At 38.3% G+C, this 21856-nt stretch overlaps 1 protein-coding gene across 4 annotated transcripts in view; it reads left to right on the top strand.

The window, feature by feature from the left end:
• The window catches only part of ZCCHC2 (zinc finger CCHC-type containing 2), a 44816-nt gene extending 24299 nt beyond the window's left edge, over positions 1-20517 (top strand). Inside the window, exons 6-14 of one of the 4 annotated variants that reach the window (XM_063326054.1) lie at positions 1477-1571; positions 4827-4910; positions 6934-6991; positions 9703-9838; positions 11352-11416; positions 12313-12407; positions 15027-15155; positions 15842-17350; positions 18379-20517. In XM_063326054.1, coding sequence (XP_063182124.1) covers positions 1477-1571; positions 4827-4910; positions 6934-6991; positions 9703-9838; positions 11352-11416; positions 12313-12407; positions 15027-15155; positions 15842-17350; positions 18379-18446 — 2239 coding nt within the window. In that variant the 3' untranslated portion in view covers positions 18447-20517. Of the gene's footprint in view, positions 1-1476; positions 1572-4826; positions 4911-6933; positions 6992-9699; positions 9839-11351; positions 11417-12312; positions 12408-15026; positions 15156-15841; positions 17351-18378 lie in introns of all 4 variants that reach the window. The other 3 variants (XM_063326053.1, XM_063326056.1, XM_063326055.1) reach the window with 3 other exon arrangements.
• Positions 20518-21856: the final 1339 nt, after the last annotated feature.

The raw sequence follows: 21856 nt of genomic DNA, 5'->3' as shown, positions 1-21856 counted from the left end.
AATTTGGAAAAGAATAAACAGTAATAGTGAAGCACGTATATAAAATTAAATGTAGCTCACACATTTGTAAGAAAATGGCCAATACCTCATAACCTACTACGTAGCGATGAGGGTGCTTGCTGGGATGTGGGACATGTTGGTCAAATCCTGTAACTCGGAAGAGCAATGTGGATTAGGGTGGGCCTCCCTGTTCTTTTTGTTTGTTACAGGTATCTTGTTACGTTTGTTCTTTCCTGTCAGGGTTGTTCAGTCTTGTTCAAAACAACTTAAATTATTCATCAGGTTAGGTAGTGTCTCTTGAGCTGGGGTACTTGTTGAAGAGTCAGACGCAGCTTTTCAAGCTCCTGCTCAGAATATACTGCAGGTCCAAGCGTATCAAAACCTTGGGTTTTGTCTTAATAGTTTAGCTATAGAAGATATGGAGCTGCTGTCTGCCTCAACTTCCCCAATTTTCTTTTATTTTGATCTGTAATATTATTTTTCTGTCTTTATTGGCCTGGTTGTCAAGCCAAAAACTAAATCTATGTGAACAATTTTTGGCTAATAAGCATTTTGGTTTTAAATTAATAAACTTGTTAAATAGAGGTTGACTGAAGAGAACATATCTGTAATACAGAAAGGTTTTGAAGCCTCGCTGCAGAGTAATTAAAAACCCAAGAGATGAGTTTGAAGATAACCTTTAAACATATCCAACCGTGTTGTGGTATGGAAATATAATTACAGTTTGCAAGCTAAGTTGTGACTATACTGGAATGCTGTGTGAATAATCGTGTGATAATAACATTACTGTATACAAATTTAGTTTTCTGACAGTATCAGTTTAGCATAAATACATGTTTCTTTGGGGCTCTTAAGTATGTGTCCAGTTGCCCAAAATTGCTCTCACCTGCCCTGCCTCCAAAAAAATAGAACTGAATAGTGCTTCCTGGCAAGCAGTAACTGAAAACTTGGTGCGGCATGTGAAAACCATTCATTCTCGGCCTATTTTTGTATCTGAAGCTAGTAGAAGTTGTTACTGACCTCCTGGGAACAGACTCAAACTAGTGCAGGGCAGTATTGAGAATCCCACCCTTCACTCTTGGAGATAATTATGAAACGCAAATAGTGGCTTATAGGTGAATTCAACTTTGTATTTAACCAAATAAGTCTATTTAAGGAACAGTTGCATTGTTTAGGGAAATTAAATGTTAAAAATATATAAAGTCCAGTGATTTTTTGATTCAGTCCAAACTCCTCTTTGATTAAATGTTACAGGTGGCTAAAATGCTTGAATTGGGATGGCTCAAAAGCCATTTAAAATTAAAAAAAAAAATTCATCATACCAGTTTCTTATACTTGCTGTACGCTAGTACTGAACAACAAAGTTCAAAAGTAGCATTTGAGATTGTGTATGCTGAACATTCTTAAGTTCAAGTGTACTTTGCTCTTAAATGGTATTGTATTTTACAGTTTAACAAACTCTCACTTAAATTTCAGGCAGCTATTTTCAAATACATCGCAAGCTTTTCTGCAGAATCAGAGAGTATACAACTTCTTCCAATCAATTTCATCAGAATCCTTGCACACTCACAGTAAGAAATATCCTAATACTGTTTTATATAACAAAAAGTCTATAAAAAGCTGTTATTTCTGTCATGCCTAATTATGTTTTTATAATTATGTACTTATGGGCCATATTTCAACTCCTTGCCAATGAATAGTCGCTTCAGCATATACTCGTGCTTTTGACAGTGGGAACGTGCTATGTAGCATTAGCATTAGCTTGTCGTCTTTTCTTTCTTTCTTCTCCTCTGTACCATCATGCGGTTAAAATAGGTAATTACGAACTGAGTATGTGCAACAGTTTTGGACTTTTTCCTTTTGAGAAATCTTAAAATTTCAAACAAAAAGCTTGAGATGATCCAAACAGTCACATCTGGTTTTTATTTGGTTTCTTTCGGAGATGAAGTGTTTGTCTTGATATTTAAACTAAGATTCATTTTGGGTATATAGTACATAAATAGCAGGATGGTCCTAATTTCAGAAGATACAGAATCTTGTTCAGAGCATTTGCATTGCAGAGATTTCCTTCATGGACCTCTGACTTACTTGTGTATTACAAATTGTTTGTACAACCTAAGCTTAGCTTCTCTGTATGGATGCCTTAAGATGTGGTCTTTGTTTCTGTTATACCACGACAGTTAAAGCACTGACTGTGAGGCCATTGCCTCAGAAGTTGTGAAAGACCTTAGTAAGGAATTGACTAAGTTGGAATTCTCAAACAGACTGCTCATATGCGCTTGGAAGAAAATAGAAGCATGATGGCTGACTTTAGTTTGAAATTATGGGTGTGATCTGTGACAAATGTATTCTTCCCATGATCAGATAGAGGCCTAGTGATTAAGGTAAAAGCTCTAGCTCATTTTGTGATGCTTTTTTTTCAGTAACACTTAACAACATTCTTACATGGCGGTTTCCTGAAAAAGTTAAGCTAATGAGGTCCGGGATGGTTGTGAAACAGGCTGGAATTTACTGCTGTGAAAATTCTGAAAATTCTGTTGTAATGAAAGGCTGCACAGGGAGGAAGGAATTTCCAAAGTCCAGAAAGATTCATGTTAATGATAGGCACACTGCACAGGGTATGCATATTTTTGTCTACAGACAAAATCTAGGTGGGAAAAACTTGGAAATGCGTTGTTATATGTGATTGTAATTTGAAATGGTCTGAAAAAGAACCAGTGCCGTGTTCCATCACAATAGCCTTGACTGGGTTAGTGCAGGGCAGAAATTATCTGCAGGGTAGGTAGATGAGAAGGGTAAAATGGACAGCTGTCAATTCTGCAGGAAGCCTTACAGATTATAATGTGATCATAAATGGGAAATAATTTGCATAATAATAAATAAATAATTGGGTACATGTAAGTTCACAAGGATTTGTCAGGTCTAGAATGCATGACAGGTAGGATGATGAACTTAATAGTTGAGCAGAGAGGAGGAAAAAGTCCAATGAAAGATGACTTAAGTCTTCAAATACCAAAGAGTCATAATGTAAAGAGGATGATCTGTTCTCTCTGGTGGATAAGACAGAAAGCTCTGGGCTTAATTTGCTATGAGGAAGATTAGGGCCAGGGTGGTCAGGCAGGAATCTGGTGATTACCAGACAAGTCCAAAGCAGTGAGACAGGTCTGAGGTCAAGGTAGAAAAACAAGTCAGTAGGTCAGGGTTAAGAACAGGATCAGCAAGGTACCTGGCCAGGCACGGGCACAGCTGCGGTGCACCCCAGGCAAGGGCCCAAGCTCAAATGTAGCTCCCAAGCCAAAGGATGGAAGCCCCGGATGAGGCCTCTGCCAGTTCTTTTTCCATCAGTCTCACCCAAAATTGCAAAACTGCACTGCATCAGGTTGGATCTTGAGCACAGGCAGGTGAAGCCCATGGGAGGGCAGGGGAAGAGGTTGCAAAGCCTGTTGGTGTGTTTCAGGGCCCTGACATTCAGTTAGATATTAAGAAAAAGTTTTGTGAAGACAAGTAGCGTGATAAATCTAAACATAGTTGTTTTTCTTTTGAGAAGGGGGACTGGATGACTGTCTGGGGTAGCTCACCACAGGTTGCCTGTGTGTTTTTCTAGGTTTCTTGTTTGGGGTGCCTGAAATCCTGGTAACGCTTGCAATTGCATGTTAGCCCATGGTGACGTATGTTGAATGTGATGACAGTGTGGGGGTGGGGGGGAAGCGTATCTGTAAGAAAAATCTCATCATAGCTCTCAAATGGTTGTGCAGAATTAATCGGCAGACAAAGAATTGTGGTTTAAATTGGTCTTCAGTCACTATTTAGAGTTGTGGATAAAAACACCTCGGGAATACAAAAATATTCAGTCTTTCTGAATGGTATGGTTTTAGTAAAACCTATGTGAAAATAAATTCTATATTCAGTGAAGGGTCTCTATACCTTAAATAATAGTTGGGATCTTACACTAAATAATATATTCAGTAAATGTAATTATGCCACCATGGTTCCATTAAGGAGGAGATCAATCAGCTCCCTCCTGATTCATAACGTCAGTTATTTTAGACACTTTTTCAGGCTGGAGTAGACTTTTGATTGCAACAGACTTTATTAAAGCATGATCTCTGTGGGCTTAGTATGTTCAATGCAGACAATATTCAGAAGGATCTTCTTATCCACGTTTCAAGCTCCTAAGCAAAAGCTTTTGGATGCTTTTACCTGCACTAACTTGGAACTTTTTGAAAGGGAAAGAGTAGACTCCTGAAGGCAGATTCATTACCAAACTTAGTGCTTTTTTACAGCATGGCAGTGGTATTTTTGGAACAAAACTATAAATATTATTGCCACTTCCTTTTCCATCCAGGCAAAAATTGTGTGTGAAGACTGTGTTAAGGGCACCAGAAGACTTTAGCCCAAATTAGGTCTCTTCTGGCAGATGAATGATTTGACGATGGAGGAGTGTAACTTGTTGTAGAAGAAATCTAGTAACTATTGCTGATCTCCTCCCATTTCCTGCTGTAATGCAAAAAATATTATAAAAAAATCTGAATGGCAGGATAATAGGAATGTTTCTAATACTATAATCACCATCCCAACATTTTGAAATTGCACCATAGCTTTCAAATTGTTTTGCACGCTCTTTTCTTCAAAATAAAAGTATCTCCATAGAGCCTTTGCTCTTGGAGATGGCCTGCTTTTAAGGAGATGATGTTAAAATGATTGCCACGCACAAACCAGTAAATTCAGTCTTCCATTTCCCTACCTTCCAGTTTAGTGCAAGCATTCAGGAACTGTCTAGTTGTTCAAGATCTATAAAGTTACTACGTGAACTTTATTCTCTGCAGGTAACTTACAACCCTCTTTGAAGACGGTTAAGGCACCAGAACACTTCAAGGAGGACAGTTCAGAAGCTTCAAGTCAGGAGGAAGGTAGTTGTGTACTCAAAGGTGGTTCTTCTCTGAGAAATTTTACCACACTCAGTTCTGGAAATGATACAGTTGACTGATTTCTTCATTGGTACAAAGCTGGGAGATTTGAATGAAATCCACTATGTAAATGAAGAATTTTTGTATACTTTCAGCAGTTTCCTTAGGAGGTTGCTGCGTAATCCAAGGAGTGATAGCGTTCATAGACAGCTCAGAGGCAGAAGTTCACAGCTGTGTTGAGCAACCAGGAAGATATACTTCACAATTTACTTTAGCCAAGACTGTTCGTAGCTTTTAATGTCTTTACCTATTCTTCAGTTACCAGGGTTAAAACGTTGAGTGCAGCTTTTCAAGGGTTGCAGACTGTTTTGCGTTAAATGTGCCAAATTTGTCTAGCTTTTAGTTTTACACAGAAAGGATAGAATCAGGTTGGAAGGGACTGTTCAGATCATCTAGTCCAACCATCAACCTAACTCTGACAAAAACCATCACTAAACCATATCTCTAAGCACTATGTCTACCCGTCTTTTAAATACCTCCAGGGATGGTGCCTCAACCACTTCCCTGGGCAGCCTGTTCCAATGCTTAATAACCCTTTCAGTGTAAAAATTTTTCCTAATATCCAGTCTAAACCTTCCCTGGCACAAGTTTTCCTCCTCTTATTCTTAACCTATGCTGCTTTTATACTATGGACTGTTAATAAGGACAGTTTGGGACTGTAGGGAGTATTGATTACAGTCTGAAAGCCCGTGTTTTCCAAATACCTCAAAAACAGTTCACATGTGGAAGCAGCAGCCTAGTGGTTGGTCAGTCATTTCATTCTGAAAGAAATGGCAAGACAGTTTTGCATTGTTTTCCATAGCGAACAAGTATAAGCTTCTGGTAGGTGAAAAGGATGAGAAATGGGACTGATAGGGGAACATGGACCACTGAACACTTAAACTAGCTTTCAGATTGACACCACTCTTACCCTGTTACACATTAATAACTAATAAGAAGTTTGCAGTTCATCTTATGTGCAATCAGTAATCCACATACGCAGTTCAGACAGTTTTGTCTTATTTAAAAAAAATCGTTGCCATATTCTTCTTTAGAATTCGGAACGCGCCAAGTAAATTTACTCTATATTTGAAAATGGCTCAAATATTGTTTTATATACTGGTCTTTTAAAAAAAAAAAAAAATCTGTTCACCTGACGAAACTACAAATGCATTTCAGAACATCTTTTGTGACATTTGTTCTACCAGAAGTTTAAAAATTGTTATTTTAAAAAAAAAAAAAATTTTTTTTTTCAAATCATAATTCGAACTTCTTTGTAGCATTGAGAGGAGTTCAGGCAGAATGAAAGCTACTAAGAAGGCTAAGATCATCAACAGCTGGAATTAAGAAGAGTTGCTTTTGTTAAAATTTAATAGTTGCCTTAAAGAAAAGGGCAGAGCCTTAAAGAAAAGGGTAGACCGTGTCTCTGAAGTTCTTGTTTGAGGCAGTATCTCTTTTTACGTCAAATATAATTTGTAAAGCCTTACTTGCAGGGTGAATTTTGAGGTTCAGAATGCAATACTTCTGTGTAAGACTTGTCTTCATTTGCTATTCAGAACGTGTGACATAGTTTTGAGATTTTAGCAGTTCAGAAAAAATTATAAAATTCAGTGCTCTCCTAACTGAATCCTTTCTTCTATCTCCATCCTTTCATCCTGCGTGATAATCAGTCACGCATTTACTCCTTACGTTTAAATGTACAGATGAGCAAATATAAACAGTTGTTGTAGTTCTTATTTTTCTGTTTCATTCTTCTGTGAAATGGAGGGTAAAGAGCCTTGATTATACTGTCTGTACAAACTGATCTGTCCTCTTTGCAATACCTGTTAATTTCAGCACTGTAAATTAAGCCTAGCCTATTTAATGGAGATGGCTTCTGCTAAGTGTCTGGTAGTGATGGAAAGATTAATTTGTTGGATTGATCTAAAAGAGGAAATAGGAACTGCTATTGAAATTATGCTTTGTTGTTTGTTTTTTTTTTTTCCAGATGTAATGCAACACACAACAGTTCACAAGAAACATAATGGAAAAAGTCCTGTTGCCAAGTAGGTACTAGGATATAACGTGACGATGCTACCTTTCTGAACTTCATTTGTTAGTACTTTGAGAGTATGTGTTTCCTTCTAGAGTAAAGCTTGTTTGTGCAGTTTTTGTTTGATTGGGGTGGCGTTCTCATGTGTTATTTTTTGTTGTTTTGGGGGGAGTTATTAACTTAATCTGTGTTAGAAAAATATTCCAAAAGGTATTATATCTAAATCTGTATGTCTAGTTGATTTGGAACTCTTTTTTCCCAAATTTTGTGAATCTTCGCTACTTGAGTTGATGTTTTGATTTGTGTTTATAAGCTGAGTAATATAAATTTGTATTGCATATATTTTTCCACACCCATGCACATATTGAAAATGTCAAGCTTTTCTTCAGTAGCTTCAAAGATGACCTTATAGGAGAAGATAGTCTGTTCTTGCTTAGTAGCATGTATACCTTGCTGTTTTATGTTCACTGTAAGTGAAAGCACTTCTTAACTGTATTGAAGTTGTTTATATATGCTTTCAGATATATGAAGTATGTAATTGAATTCACCTATTAATGTATTTTGACCAGAAACTTTGGATGTGTTTGCACATACTTGTGCAATATTTCAACTATATTAAGACAAAAAAATGGATACAAAACTTACCGTGGTTTACAGTTTTGTTCTGTGTTGATTTTCCGTAAAATGTATTTAACTCGGGGAGGGGGGGATATTACCTGGAATTACAATTATTAGAATATAAACATAGCACAAAACAACGCTGTTTAAAGTTCATGGATTTTAGACAATTTGTTGTGAAATTACCAATTGGACAGCTTAGTGGTTTGCTTCTGTTTTGTTTTTTTAACTCTCCTATTTACTCTCACCTTACATTTCTTCAAGAAGAGAATGTCATCTTGACAAAATCTGATTATACCATTGAATATACAGCCTGCTATGAAGTCGTAAGAGCGGGATCCAAACTTACTCGCATATAGTTACTAATAAAAAAAAAAAAAAAAAAGAAAAGCCTTTTTCTTATTCATTGTATAATAAAGTATACTAAAGTTGACTGTAGTTTAAGATCTGTCTTTCAGGTAGGACAGGGACAGGCCTTTCCACAAACTTCTGTAATAGAAACTCCTTTTGCTAGCTATTATTTTCTATTTGTTTAAGAGGGGAAAATGTGTTTACTACTTCACTGCTAGAAGTCTGTTAGTCCTCTCCTGTCAGCATTATGTGTCTGTCGTCTTAAAATCTGTGCGAGCTATTTATGGTCTCTAAAGAAATGGCACTGAATGAAACTTTTCTCTTTTAAATATGTATGAAACTGTCTAGAGTTGAGAGAGTTCATCTCGAATAGCATTGTTATATTTCAGGAAAATTTGTACGTTACATCTGTCTATCTTATCTTTTTATTCAGTATGGCAGCGTTTCTTTTGAAAAGGTTAAAAAAAATTTACTGTTAGGAATGAGATCAGACATGAAATAAAAAATTTAGTAATATCACGGCTTACGTGAAATGACTGCAGATTTGACAGTGGATTCATTTAACTCCATGCGTCTGAAGTTTCTGAAGTGACCTTGCTTATATCCCTGCAGTCATGGGCTCATGTCTGTATTTTGAGACCACCTTGGGTTCTCACCATTTTCTTAAACTATTTTTTTAATAGTCTATTGTACATCGTTTAAGTAGTTTGAGCACTTATTTCCAGAGGTATTTGGTAAGTAGCTACTGAAACTTCAGCGTGTCTCGTGCTTTGGAGTGAGCTAGATTTCTGCCATCATGAGAACTGAGTAGCATTTCATATTGCAGCAATCTTCATGATGCAGCTTGCCAACAGCCCTAAATTTAAAAGGCAGTTTGAATTATCAGCATTTTAGTAAGAATTTAAAATTGTTAACCCTCTTTTTTTTTTTTTAAATCTTAATTTTTTGTCTTTTTTAGCATCCAGTCTGGAGTAGGGCATGGTTTTGAATGATAGATGAAAAGTTTATAGGTCAATGTGCCCTACTGACTCTGTCAGAACCCTGACTGTTTTTCCAACAGTCTTTGTTGCCAGTACTCTCAGACCTAGTTCAGTGGTAAGGAGTGCTTCAGTGGAAGGCATTATAAGGTCTAGGATAAATGCCAAATGCTACTCCCCTTTCCCAGCACTACTGAAAACTAACAATCCTGAAGGTAAAAATATAAAGCAAGATGACTATTTTGAAATTCAAACAAACACAGCTGCAGTATGATCTGTAAGTAGCCATGCACTTCTTTTCTTAAAAATGTCTCATGAATTCTGAAATACAGTTTACAAAGTAATTCCAGTTTTGTCATTAATGATAAGGAAGGAAGAAAGAAGATGAATCCAGAATACGTTTCTATCTGGAAAATTTCCCCACAGCTCGTCTGAAAAAAGCAAAACAAAAAGACTTTGTGTGCAGAAATATCCATGGAAACTCTTCTCAGTACTGTTTTCTACAAATTCTGTTGTTCTGAATTTTACTTCGAAGAATAATAGACAAATGGAAAAAGGAACTCCAATTATGTTCAGGTCGTTAGTATAACTTTAGAGCACAAGAACTCCTGTAATTTACGTCTTCTAAATGTCTTGAGAATTTCTAGGGTTTTCTGAAAGCAAAATACTGCAGTTTCCCAACATGCAATATGCAATAATATGTATGTTGGTAGGAAAAGCCTGCAAGTTTGTTCACATCGGCGTAACTGATTTTTTTTTTTTTTCCTCCTTTCAGCAGCACTAGCAGTGCAAAATGTTCTTCACTGGATAGCCTTAACATACAGCACTCTGAGCAAAATGGGGTAGTGGACTGGAGAAGAAAAAGCTGTATTGTCCAGCAGCACCCAGAGCACTGTACAAACCTACTTGACCAGGTGTGTTGCTTTTTTTTCTTTAAAGCAATATTCTGAGACGCTTGAGAAGACTCTCCACTACATGTGGTTAGGTTTAGCTTTAAAAGATGAAGAGCCCTGCTAAAATTGTACAAATAAATGTCAAAGTTCAAGTTGCTACTGATTCATCTTGGCTAGAAAAAACCCTCATAATTACTTACCACTGTCTCATAAAGTTGCGTATTCTGTTTGTGAATTTGTAAGTAAAATTTCCCAGTAGGATATAAGTAATCAGAAAAGTCTAATCTTCATTTCTAATCAGACATTTTCCTGTTATTGTAACATATTGTCATCAGGGAGTTCTAGAACACCTGAGGAATTTCTGTGTTATTGCAAGGAACAAACTAGAAGCTGTAGTACTAACTAAACCATATTAATGCTGCTGTAGGGACAACAGGTTAGACATATTCTTTCTATCATATCTACATTATCTAAGTAACTTAAGTATTAATCTTTGTTAAGAAAAGTTAATAGCTAGGTGCATATACACCACTTCTGAGATTTGTTTCCCTTCAGTGGTCAATTTTGGTTTGAGTATAATTGAGAAGAATAATTATTTATAAATAAAATCATCTGCCGAAATCGGGGGAAGGACTTACACTGCTTACATCTGAAAAACCTTGAATGTTAGAATTGCTTAATATTACTCTTCCTCTGCATGCAGGATTTGGCTATTGATTATTACGTGGGGAATGGCAAGCCAAACAAAGTTTCCTTATTTCACAAGGCAGGGTATATGAATTGAAATTTGCTTCTAAAGATTAAATGGTAAACTGCATCAAAGCTTGAAGTAGTGCAAGCTCGAGGCAAGAAAAAGAATTAATACGCTAAAGCAGAGGAAAAGCGACTTCCTATTTAAAGGATGTCCAAGTACAGCACATTTGGACGGAGATTACTGCTGCATTTTCATAACTTTTACTGCTTTGCCAAATAGGAGATGTTACTAGCAGATAGTAATAGCATACTTAAAGAATGATGCAGATGCTATATTTTTTTCTTATGTCCTTCTAGGTAATATTCTAGGGTTTAGTTTAGCAGCAACCTCCAGTTTAAGGTTGGGTACCTGTTTTGTCACTATGTAAAAATAATTTGCCCCATGTCCTTCCCACCCCCCAGCTATCAGATAATTCCATTTAAATAAATAAATTCTGTAGCCCCTTAAGCCTTGTGATTAGCCTCTTAGTGAATATGTGAGGAAACACATTTGTTTTCATCCTCAGGAGGAAAGACAGCATGCAAACAAAAATTTGATTGATTTCTTGAGAATATTTGCAAGTAGTAATTTGCTGATAATAGCATAAATGCAAGACAAGATGCATTATTTTAAAGGCCTGGGTGCACTGTAGAAGTAGTTGCTTGTATGCTTACGGCACCTGTGAGCACACTAGTCGTGGGCTCATGGACCTATCGGTTGAGAGGGTTTTTTTTTTTTTTTTGTTGGGTTGTGTGATACAAATTCTGCTGTTTGACTGATGTCTTTGTATTTTCTGTCTAGCATACAACGGAAAAACGAAGTCTGTCTACAGTAAGCAAGAAGAAAGGAAAGCCACAGCTGGAAAAGTAGGTTTCCAATATAACCAGTAATCCAGAAAGAAAGTGTAATGCATTCACTCTGATAAACAGAGTCTACAATCAATTAAGTGCTTTTTTTTGCTATTGTGGAACAAGATATGGCATAGTGTGAAGCCAGTCTACAAAAAAATCCTTATTTTATTTTCTGAAAAGAAGCAACTTGAAAAAAGGAATGTAATTGAATGCATTTGTTTCTCAAAATATCAGTTGTCATTTAACAAAAAGATGAAGGAGCAGAAGTAGGTTCTTAACAGATACTGAATTGCCTTTTTTCCCTTTATATTTATTTGAAAGTTAAAAGGTGTAAAGCTGTCCAGAAAACACTGAAAATCAAGTAAGCATTGACAGCAACCTTTAGCATTATAGAGTGGGTGATAACTTGCTGAAATGTTTTATTGAAGATAATTTGCACATCAGAGGGCTTCAGAACTTCCTGTGGGCTACACAATCCTGCACTGTGAGGAATTGAAAACATTTCCACCTTTGTCTAATATTCTGCCTGCTTCCAAGTTGACTGTCTGTCATTTTGTTACTCTGTAGCCTGATGCTTTTATACTAGTCTGCTTGTCCTGGATGAGGCAGGACACGGCTGTACGGCTGTATTTCACACATCAGCTTTGAAAGACAACTTTAGAATCAGCTGCAGCATTTCTTTTTTTGTGTGTTTTCTTTTTTAGATCTTTATTCATAGTGTTTATTAACACTGCTTGCAGTTTAGTTCCTGGTATATTGCGCTAGCAGCCTTTACCTGTTTGTTTATTATCTACATTTGTTTCTGGCCTCCAGTCACTGCCTTTGTTTATAGTGGCATTGTAAGTTCATTCATGGTTGATTATTTGGGCCCATGCATTTGGAAAAAAAACCCATGAAAATTTTTTACACAGGGAGAAAGCAAAGAAAACTGACTGCCGGTTGAATAACAGGACTAATGGAGTTAGAGTTGCAGCATCACAGCACATCCGTACAGGGACAGCAAAAGGTAAGATGTTTTTTCCCAAGCTGTTTGCAAGAAGCAGACTTTCCGGCTTTGCTGATTATTCATTGTTCTGCAGTAAAGGGGAAATCACAAGTCTGAAATCTGGTTTGGTGCAAGTCAGCACGTTGGCTGTCTAGTCTGTGTTTTGACTTGCTGTATTGAACATGCTAGACTCAGTCTCCTGTATGCAGTTGGCTTAGGGTATGTCTCTTTTCATGCATAACTTGAAAAATTCTAGTAAATTCTCCATAAGTTGCCTTATGTGGAGTAGTAGTTGCAGAAACAGCTAATGTTGGGCTACTTCTGTGTGAAATTTATCAGTCCGAGTGTGTGGAGATCCAGCATCTCATCATTAGCGTTCTCTTTGCAGCTCACTTGTGTTTTCAGCTATCGTGGAATGACCCATGAGGAACCTTACGAAAACCCTCTGGTGTGAACTGTTGATGAACTGTAGTATGTAAACCAAGTGACCGCTGAGCTACAACACAGAACTGTGTATGCTACCCTAGCAGCATTTTCAACTTTGGGTCATCCAGCAAAATCTAGTGTCTAGGCCAAGACTTGCGTACATCAGTCAGTTATAAGACAAAATTATATTTGTGTTCCTTCAGTAAATTGAGTCCCCAAATTTTATTACAAATTTCTGAAGAGCTGTGTTACACATTGACTTTGCCATCTTGAAGTTTTCTAAGCTCATGATATCAGTTGCGGCCTCGCCTCTCTTACACTTGGTTCTCATGACAGAAAGTTGACAAAGAATTTGCCTTTTTCTTCACCACCTAATTGGCATAAGTGTTGAAAGGACTCTTAAAAAGTGCCTTGTCTTGATTCCACTTGGGGTACAGTCTTGATTAAGCTTTCATTCTTTCTTCTAACCACTTCTCACCATTGAGAGTTCCAGGAGGATCCCATTCTGAATTATTGTAAAGTGTTGTATGGGCAGTTTTTGTTACCTTCTACAACAGTATTTGACTAAAACTTTTAAGAATTCATGGTTCACGAATTTAGCAAAACCAGGGCAATTTTAGAGAGTTATAGCTAAGGGCTGCACAAGTAGAAAACATACTCTACAGCACAGTTTTGCTGCATATGCTTCTGATTGGTTACTATTCTTGCTGTCAGGCAAAACGCACTGACGTTTTATGAACTGACGATAACTTTAAGAGGTGGTGCAATTTTGTGTGACGTAGCGCAGAGTTAAATAGGGAATGTTTTGCCGTAGGAGTTCTGTCTGCTCACTACCCACTACTCTACAGATGTGAAACTGCCTGTCTGATACTGTTGGCAACTTAAGGCCACTCCAAGGACAAACTGCAACCCACAGCGGCTGGAAGCAATTAAGTCCTGCTAAGAGATGAGCTTTCTACCTGTGCATTTGTGTACAAACTTCAAAATGTCTTTTGAGATACCCCATTGGAGACATAGTCTAAAGAAAAAATTTCATGCTGCAGTCTGAATCTCTGCCTAGCTTTATATATCCAGGCTTGGCTTGAAATGCTCTATTTTAAGTCAGTAACTCTTAACTGCATCATGTTTTCTTCCATTTTTCCCTTCCTATTTTTAGCTTTTCTGAGTCATCAGTTAGTTACACTTGTAAATTTGAAGACTTGATACTTTGTGACTAGCACTTTAGACTCTTCCTTTCGGTGATGTGAGGTTGATGCTGCTGCTCCAGGGTTATACTAGGTATTCAAAACACGTGTTAAAATAATTTTACCAATTACAGGTTTAATCCAGGAAATTATTTCAAGAATTGAAGCATTAAGGCAGCTTTTTAATTACTTATCCCAACCTGTTATACTGGTAGTAGCAATAATAAATGAATAAAATAATAATTTATTAGAATTAATTAAATAATAGTGTTCTAATTTTTGTCCTGAAGTTTTGCCAACTAAGGTGTTGGGGGTTGGGGTTTCCTTGAAACTAGTCCCTGGCATACATTCTGAGAGAGGGTGCATCGGTCTTGCTCCTTCACCTCTGAGGCTGCACTTGAAAGCCAGAGCCTACTTGCTACCTACTAGAATTCGCTAATAGGATCGAAACCCACCCTGAAAGCTGGTTTCCAACAAATAAGTTTCCCGTTATCTCATGCGGAATTTAGAAAACGATTTTACGCTTTTTTAGTTCACCTCTTGATCAACAAAACCTGTTTAAAGAAAAAGTTTGCTTAAAGCCTGTTCGAAAGAGTTAATTGTGAAAAGGTGTATTATTTTGATGTTGCCCGCTGAGTTAGCTTTTTGCCTTTGTCAGTATGACCAAGGAGTATTACATCTCTTTGAATGGAAACATTTGGTCATTACCATTCAGAGAAAATTATTATTATAGTACAATTTGGTACAGTAGGCATCACAAAATCTATTGAGGAAGATCATTCTTTTCACTACTGTGCATAAATATGAATTTTCAGTGTCAGCATCTTTAACACCAAGGATTCCATCATCACAAATTCAGGGACAAGACCAGTCCTGACTGCTGGGAATGGGAGTGTTAGGAATGCAGGGGACAGATGCAATTAAGTAGGAACAAACAAAAATCTGAACTAATGTGAGACGTGAGCAAACCAAAATAACCTCACTTCTGTATACTGAGATTAAAAATAAAAATGCTAATTTTTATTTTTAGATCTGAATTTGGACGCTGGATCTGGTCATGATACATGTGGAGAAACATCATCTGAAAGTTACAGTTCTCCTTCTAGTCCACGACATGATGGGAGGGAAAGCTTTGACAGTGAAGAAGAAAAAGACAGAGGTTGTATTTGTGGAGAGTGTGCATGAACGTCTTTATTCCTAGACTAATCTCTTTTTTGTATTAATTTTAATTGGTTTCTCACTTTTATTAGCTGCTTTTATTTCTGAAGTAGCCACAGAACGCATTTTGCTTTGTGGGTTTCGGGACTGGACAGTTTGAAGGCTTCTAGCAAATAGCAGGACTGTTTAAATACTGTTGAGTTTTAGATTACTACATACGTGTAGTAGTTTTCTGACCACAGTGGCATAGAGAAATTTCAGCAGTACAGCAATGGGAATAACTTTGTCATGACAGGGACTGGTTTTATACTGAATTATGTGTGGCATGTCTGAGAGGTCCTTCTTTTTCTATTGACAGTTTAATTTGTCACTCCTTCCAAATTTGAGTAAGCTCTGTTAGTGTCTTTCTAGGTAGATGCAAATTCCGAATTCAGTCTATGCCCTACTCTTCACGTTTGCAGATAGCACAAGTCAAAGACAGAGTAGCTAGTTGGGCAGTTTGATAGAGATTGACCTAGCTTGATTTGGATGAATGAAAATAATCTCAAAGTTATTCTGAATCAGAAAGATATAACTATCATTTGCGTCATCAAACTTAGGAAGTTTTATATGGGTAAATGAATTCAGGGCACGACTCTATTGTTTCAGTTTCATTCTTCTGACTGACAAATGCCTTTGTCTCCACAGATACAGACAGCAATTCTGAGGACTCTGGGAATCAAAATACAACTAGGTTTACAGGCTACAGTGCTGTCAGTTCATCAAATATGAACAAATCATCTACTCAGATCTCTTCAGTGAACAACGAAAACGGAAGCCTTTCAGAAGATCCTTTGAATGCAAAGTTTCAACATATTTCCTTCATGCCTGCCTTACACTGTGTGATGCACAGCGCTGCCCAAAAGCCTGAAGCAGTTGTCCCACCACCCATATCTGCAGATGGTAAAACGATGGGAATGCTTGTTACCACGCCTGTTGCTGTCTCGCCAGTGAGAGAGTCTGCAAATTCGCCTCCTGGTGGAATGGGCCCAGTGACCTCTGGTGAACCTGAGAAACGCCTTGAGCTGATGGCTTCCCCTTTGCCAGTCCCATCCACTTTCCTTCCACATTCTGTCCAGCCTGGTAGCCCTGCTTTGCATTTGGCAATACATAGATTGAAAATGCCCTCTCCACAGGGATCATCGGAAAGTTGCACAGTTAATGGACCGCAGCAGCCGACAGGAAACTTAAGTATCGGATCACCAAATACTGCCTTTATCCCAGTCCACAATCCAGGTAGTTTCCCAGGATCCCCAGTTCCTACTACAGATCCCATCACAAAACCTGCATCCCAGGTGGTAGGACTGAATCAAATGGTGCCTCACATTGAGGGAAACCCAGGAGCAATCCCTCAGCCTACCAATCTAAAGGTAGTTCTTCCAGCAGCTGGTCTCTCCACAGCAGCACCGCCACCTCCACCAGCTTCATACGCTTTGCCAGGCAGTCCTCATGCTACCAGTGTGTTGCCCAACCAGAATACAAACGTGCTAAACACTGTAGCGACTTCCTCACCACCTCAGTCAGCTGGTTTAGGTGTTGGTCAGGTCCAGTCCACTGTTCCTCCTGCAATACCTACACATACGCCAGGCCCTGCCCCTAGCCCGAGCCCTGCTTTAACACACAGCACTGCACAGAGCGACAGCACATCCTACATAAATGCTGTTGGAAATAATAACACTAATGGGACAATGTTGCCTCCGCAGCAGTTGGGATCTGGTCCTTGCGGTTCTTGTGGACGTAGGTGTAGCTGTGGGACCAATGGAAGCCTTCAGATTAATAGCTATTTTTATCATAACCCACTTCATGGACAAGTCTACAGAGTTCCGTCTTTCTTCACTCTGCCATCCCTTTGCAATGGCAGCTACCTCAATCAAGCACATCAAAGCAATGGAACACAACTTCCTTTCTTCCTGCATCAGTCTCCATATGCAAACGGGCTTATGCATGACCCAGTGATGGGAAGCCAAGCCAACTATGGTATGCAGCAGATGGCAGGATTTGGGAGGTTCTATCCTGTATATCCAGCACCTAACGTAGTTGCCAACACAAATGGGTCGGGACCCAAGAAGAATGGGAACGTTTCATGTTACAATTGTGGTGTAAGTGGACACTATGCGCAGGACTGTAAGCAGTCATCCATGGAGGCCAGTCAACAAGGTAATCATGATAACTCCCAGCGGACTTGCTTTTGAGTTTAGCAGATTCTCTTTACCTTTCTGAATGTGCTGTTTCTGGTCTTGCAGAAAGGTGTGCGTGCGTGTGTATGTTTTGTGTAAATGGTTGTGCACTAGTGACCTGCTCTAAAACTGCAAAGTATCATATCTCTGCCTGAAAATTTTGTAGAACAGTGCAAGGGAACGGGGTTCGGTTTGTAAAGTTGAAAGTGGGAATGATTCGAAGCTGGAAAGTCGAACTATATCAGTCCTAAATTGTCATTCTTTTTTCACTGATTTGTTCTTGGCATTATGTTGAGACTTGCTTGTCGTTTCAATTTTTCCATTCCTGTTCAGTGTTTTTTTGGAGAGAATCCATTGGCAAAAAGTGAAAGATATCAATTGCTGTCTGTGATATGAACTTGGATTCTTAAAACTTGTGAGAATTTAAACAAAACCACAAAACAACAGACTAGCCATTTGATAATTTAACTTTCCTAAAGCATACCTTTGCACAACCAGCCATCCTTCTGTGCCCCATCATGCAATGAATGAAACATGCTTTAACTTTTCAGACAAGTTGCAGCAAAAAGGCAGAAGCCAATTGGAACTGAAAATCGAAGGAATGGCTTCAGTCTCATATGCCATTTCTCTCTCCATCCAGAAGAATGGGGAAAATGCAGTGTTTGCATAGAGCATAAACTAAACTTTTGATTCTTGGCCTGTTCCCATTCTGACTTTACTTGTTTGGTCAGACTGGAACAGAAAAGACAAACCTTGATGGGGGTGGTCTTTGCTCTGCATTTTTCCAGTAAAGGTAAAGTCTCCTATGTCTACGATCTGTATCTTTTTTAAACTTACAGTTTTAGCAAGCAGATGAAAGAAAATAGTATAAAATCTTAGGACCTACTTTAAAAGGACTGGAGGATGATAGTGCCTTTTGAAGAGCATGTCCATTTTGATACCTTGTAGTGGTTTTGTAATCCATTTGAATTGTGAGCAGTGACTTAGTAGTTCTCTTTCCTGTTTTAGGCACTTACAGACTGAGATACGCACCTCCCCCTCCCCCTTCCAATGATACCTTGGATTCTGCAGACTGAAACAAGTAAACATTGCCTACTTAAACTGAAGCTTGGGAAATTGGGGGAAGGTGTGTGTGGGAGGGGGGTGGGGTGGTCTTGTGTTTTGGGACATTCCCGGTTCTATATTCTTTTGGAATTTTTCATTGCTTTTGCACCTCTGTTCCATTTGAAAGAAGAAAGCTGAGTCCCTGGTCTCCTCCTGGTTCTACAAAAGGCTTGCGTAATGCATGTAATTCAAACACACAGCCAAACAATCAAAAAGAGCATTCGAACCATGCTTTTGCACTGAAGACTTGAGACATGTGCAATGTTTACTGCATTTTTTCTAAAAAAAAAAAAAAAAAAAAAAAGTCCTCTGACCTCTGACATCACTGGTGGAGCAGCCATATGGTGAAAGAAGAAACTTGGTCATGTTCCCCACCACAATCTTCTTCCCTCCCTCCCTGTTCTCCTTATGCTGCTGTTTTATTTTCTTTCCCTGTTTGTCCACGTGGATTCGTTGGACTTGCATGAGTGTTTAGCAGTTCATACAGACCCTGCCCGTACTCTAAATTAATGCTCATGAATTGAGGGGAGATGTTCAAACGTCCTATTAGGAGAGTCCAAAGGAACACCCGATACTGTATGTGTACTATATCTGATAATAATACATATACACAGCTCTCGAGTCCCAGATAAATGAAAATATATAGAGCAGGAAGGGGCTGAAACTGTGTGGACTGGAACAGATTTAGAACGAGCTTAAATGACAGATTTTTCTTCCATTGTAGCTTTTTAGCCTGTATGTTCAGCAAAGGTGAAAAAAATGGTATGAATGTTGTACTCAGTGTGTTTGCATTTGTAATGAAAGTTGACAGCATTTTTTTCTTTTTTAAAGCTATTCTACATTGTGTCAACACAGAATGAACATTACTTGATTGAGTATTTTTTTCCTAAACTATTACAGTGTTGCATTGTACTTAGAATGTAAATGTTTTATTTCAAACTGAACAAAAGCTATGGTTTTCTACAAAATAGTCAGGTATTAGTATTAGAACCTGTCTACCAAATAGCAAAGTCACTATTTTATAACGATTTACCACTATGCGTAATTACGGTATAATGTGAAAGACTGAAATGAGTGTTAAGATGGTATTAATCATGTCAGTATCATGAGTAAGTAAGTTTAATGCTGCTGTATTTTTTATTTTATTTTTAAAAGCCAATATATGTACTAAATTGCTTCCAGGTAATATTTGATTTCCTAAAGTGCACTGAGGTTATCTGGAAGATGAGTGTATTTTTTGACTGCTGCATTCAACACCGATGAACAACTACCACTGTATATCCATAAGGTTTGGCATTCCTCACAGTTCATGGCAGAAATGTTTTTTCTTAAAATCAGACCTGGTGTCCGGTAGAGGGATGAAATAAAATCAATCTTTGGTTCAGCCGTCTAATAAATTGCTAAACAAACAAAAAAACTTGAAGAGAAAAAGCTTGATTACTACATTTCTTCATAGGTAGCATTTATATTTATAGCACCAGTGTACATTTTGAAACTTTTTTCTTGGAGGGGGGGAATGGGGAGGGAGGTAGATGAAAGCTTTAATTTAAAAAAAAAAAAAGTTTAAGTAGTAAATGAAAATTATTTTGATTAAAATTTTTATTTGATCTGGGTATTTTTGGACCACTTGAAATGAATGAACCGCGTTTGAGTTGAAGTGAGGGTGTTAAACCACCAATGGACTTGTATTGTGAATTACCTGCCAGTTGTACTTTATGGAACTTATTTTATGATTTAAAATACTGTACTGTAAATAGGAGGTATGTTACCTTCTCTTTATTTGTATGTTTACCATATACTTTGATATTTGAAATGTACTGGAAAGGTCACTTATATTTCTAGAAGAGATTGGATTTTATGCAACCTTTTTCCTTGAATTAACAGCAATAAAAAAAAGAAAAAAAAAGTACCTGTGTGCAAGTACTGTCCTTTATCACGGAGAACAGTGAAATAAACGTGATGCTCTGCCTCTGGATATAGGGATGGGATCGCAGCAGGTTTTGGCAAGCTACCGTTTTGGTTGGAATCCGTCACTTTTAAGACAAAGCTGAGAGTATTTGACTGAAGGTAAGGTCAGTCTTGTATCTGAAGTCAGGATACTATCTCTTGATTTAAACTTAAGATAGGTAGATCTCTTGGGAGAACGAGGATGGCCTTCTCTGATAGATCCAGGGCTTTGACTCTTTGACTCTTTCAGAACAGTTAAGCCTGTCTTATATTCTGATGGATCCTGGATTTGGGGTAAAACCCCGATTAAACATGCTTTTTTTTTTTTTTTTTTTTTTTGACTGCAGTGCAAATAATGTGTGTGCTAGTCATGTAGTAACTGGAAAGTGAGATCTTTCTTCCATCTGCTAAAATAGATGGAAGGACAACAGGAGTTGCCGGGGTAGGGAAGAAGCTTAGAAACGCGCAATTACAGCTGAAGGGTACGACAGGAATGTAGTACCCGAATGTGCTCGGGTAGTACTGAGAAGAGAAGGGTACTAGTTACTCTGTTGCCTCACTCTATAGACAGTGCTTCTAATTCCTACTGCTTAGCAGCAGCTTATCTACAGACCTGAGGACCGCAGGCTATCTTGGATCCTTGTCCCAGCTTACTCCCCACAACAGCCTACTTCCAGAGAAACCAACAAACATGATGAGAAGGCTCAGAGTTATCAATGAACCCAACCTCTCCAGGCAACCCCCATAATATAGTGGGGGGCTGTTGAGCCCAGGTATCCTGCAAACATCATCATACGTCTTCCACTTATGTGAGCATCTGGTGTCCCATCCATGGACACAAGGGAGTGTATACATCTCTCCAAGGAATTTGTGAATTATTGTATTACTCTGAAAATGAAATCAGCTACTTACTTGTGCCATTGGAGTTGCTGATACTCTCATTTGCCTGCATGCTGCAGGCAACCTGGAATTTAATAGATCCTGGTTTTATCCATTAATTCAAAAACAAAAGCGCATACCCTCTGGCACAGCAAACGGTATAAAATGTCTCATTCTTCTGGTGCTTGTTTTGCTGGAGACCTAACAGCACTCATAGCCACCTGTCCTCTTTGACTGCACCACTGCTGCCTGGGTGATGGGCTTCAACTGCAGTTCAAGAGGGAGATTCTCCCTCCCACTGAGAGGTGTGGAAACAGTTGCATGCCCTAAAGACACATGAGAAAATCCCACTCGCTGGTGGGCCCCAGCAGCTATCCAGGTCTTCCAGGAGTGACTCCTGCCTGCCGCAAGTGGAAACCTGTTGTTTCCACAAATGGTTTGGTTGTTGAAGCTGGAAGAAAAAACAAACGATGAGGTGGGCATGGACAGGATTGGAAAGAAGAGAGCATAAGGGAGCGCGATGATGCACGCTGCCTGCTTAGGAGCAAACAGATGG

This window comes from Chroicocephalus ridibundus, chromosome 2 (genome assembly GCF_963924245.1).
Source record: "Chroicocephalus ridibundus chromosome 2, bChrRid1.1, whole genome shotgun sequence".
In the NCBI taxonomy this organism is placed as follows: Eukaryota; Metazoa; Chordata; class Aves; order Charadriiformes; family Laridae; genus Chroicocephalus; species Chroicocephalus ridibundus.
The sequence above is the reverse complement of the archived record's forward strand: the minus strand, read 5'-3'. Positions and strand labels throughout refer to the sequence as shown.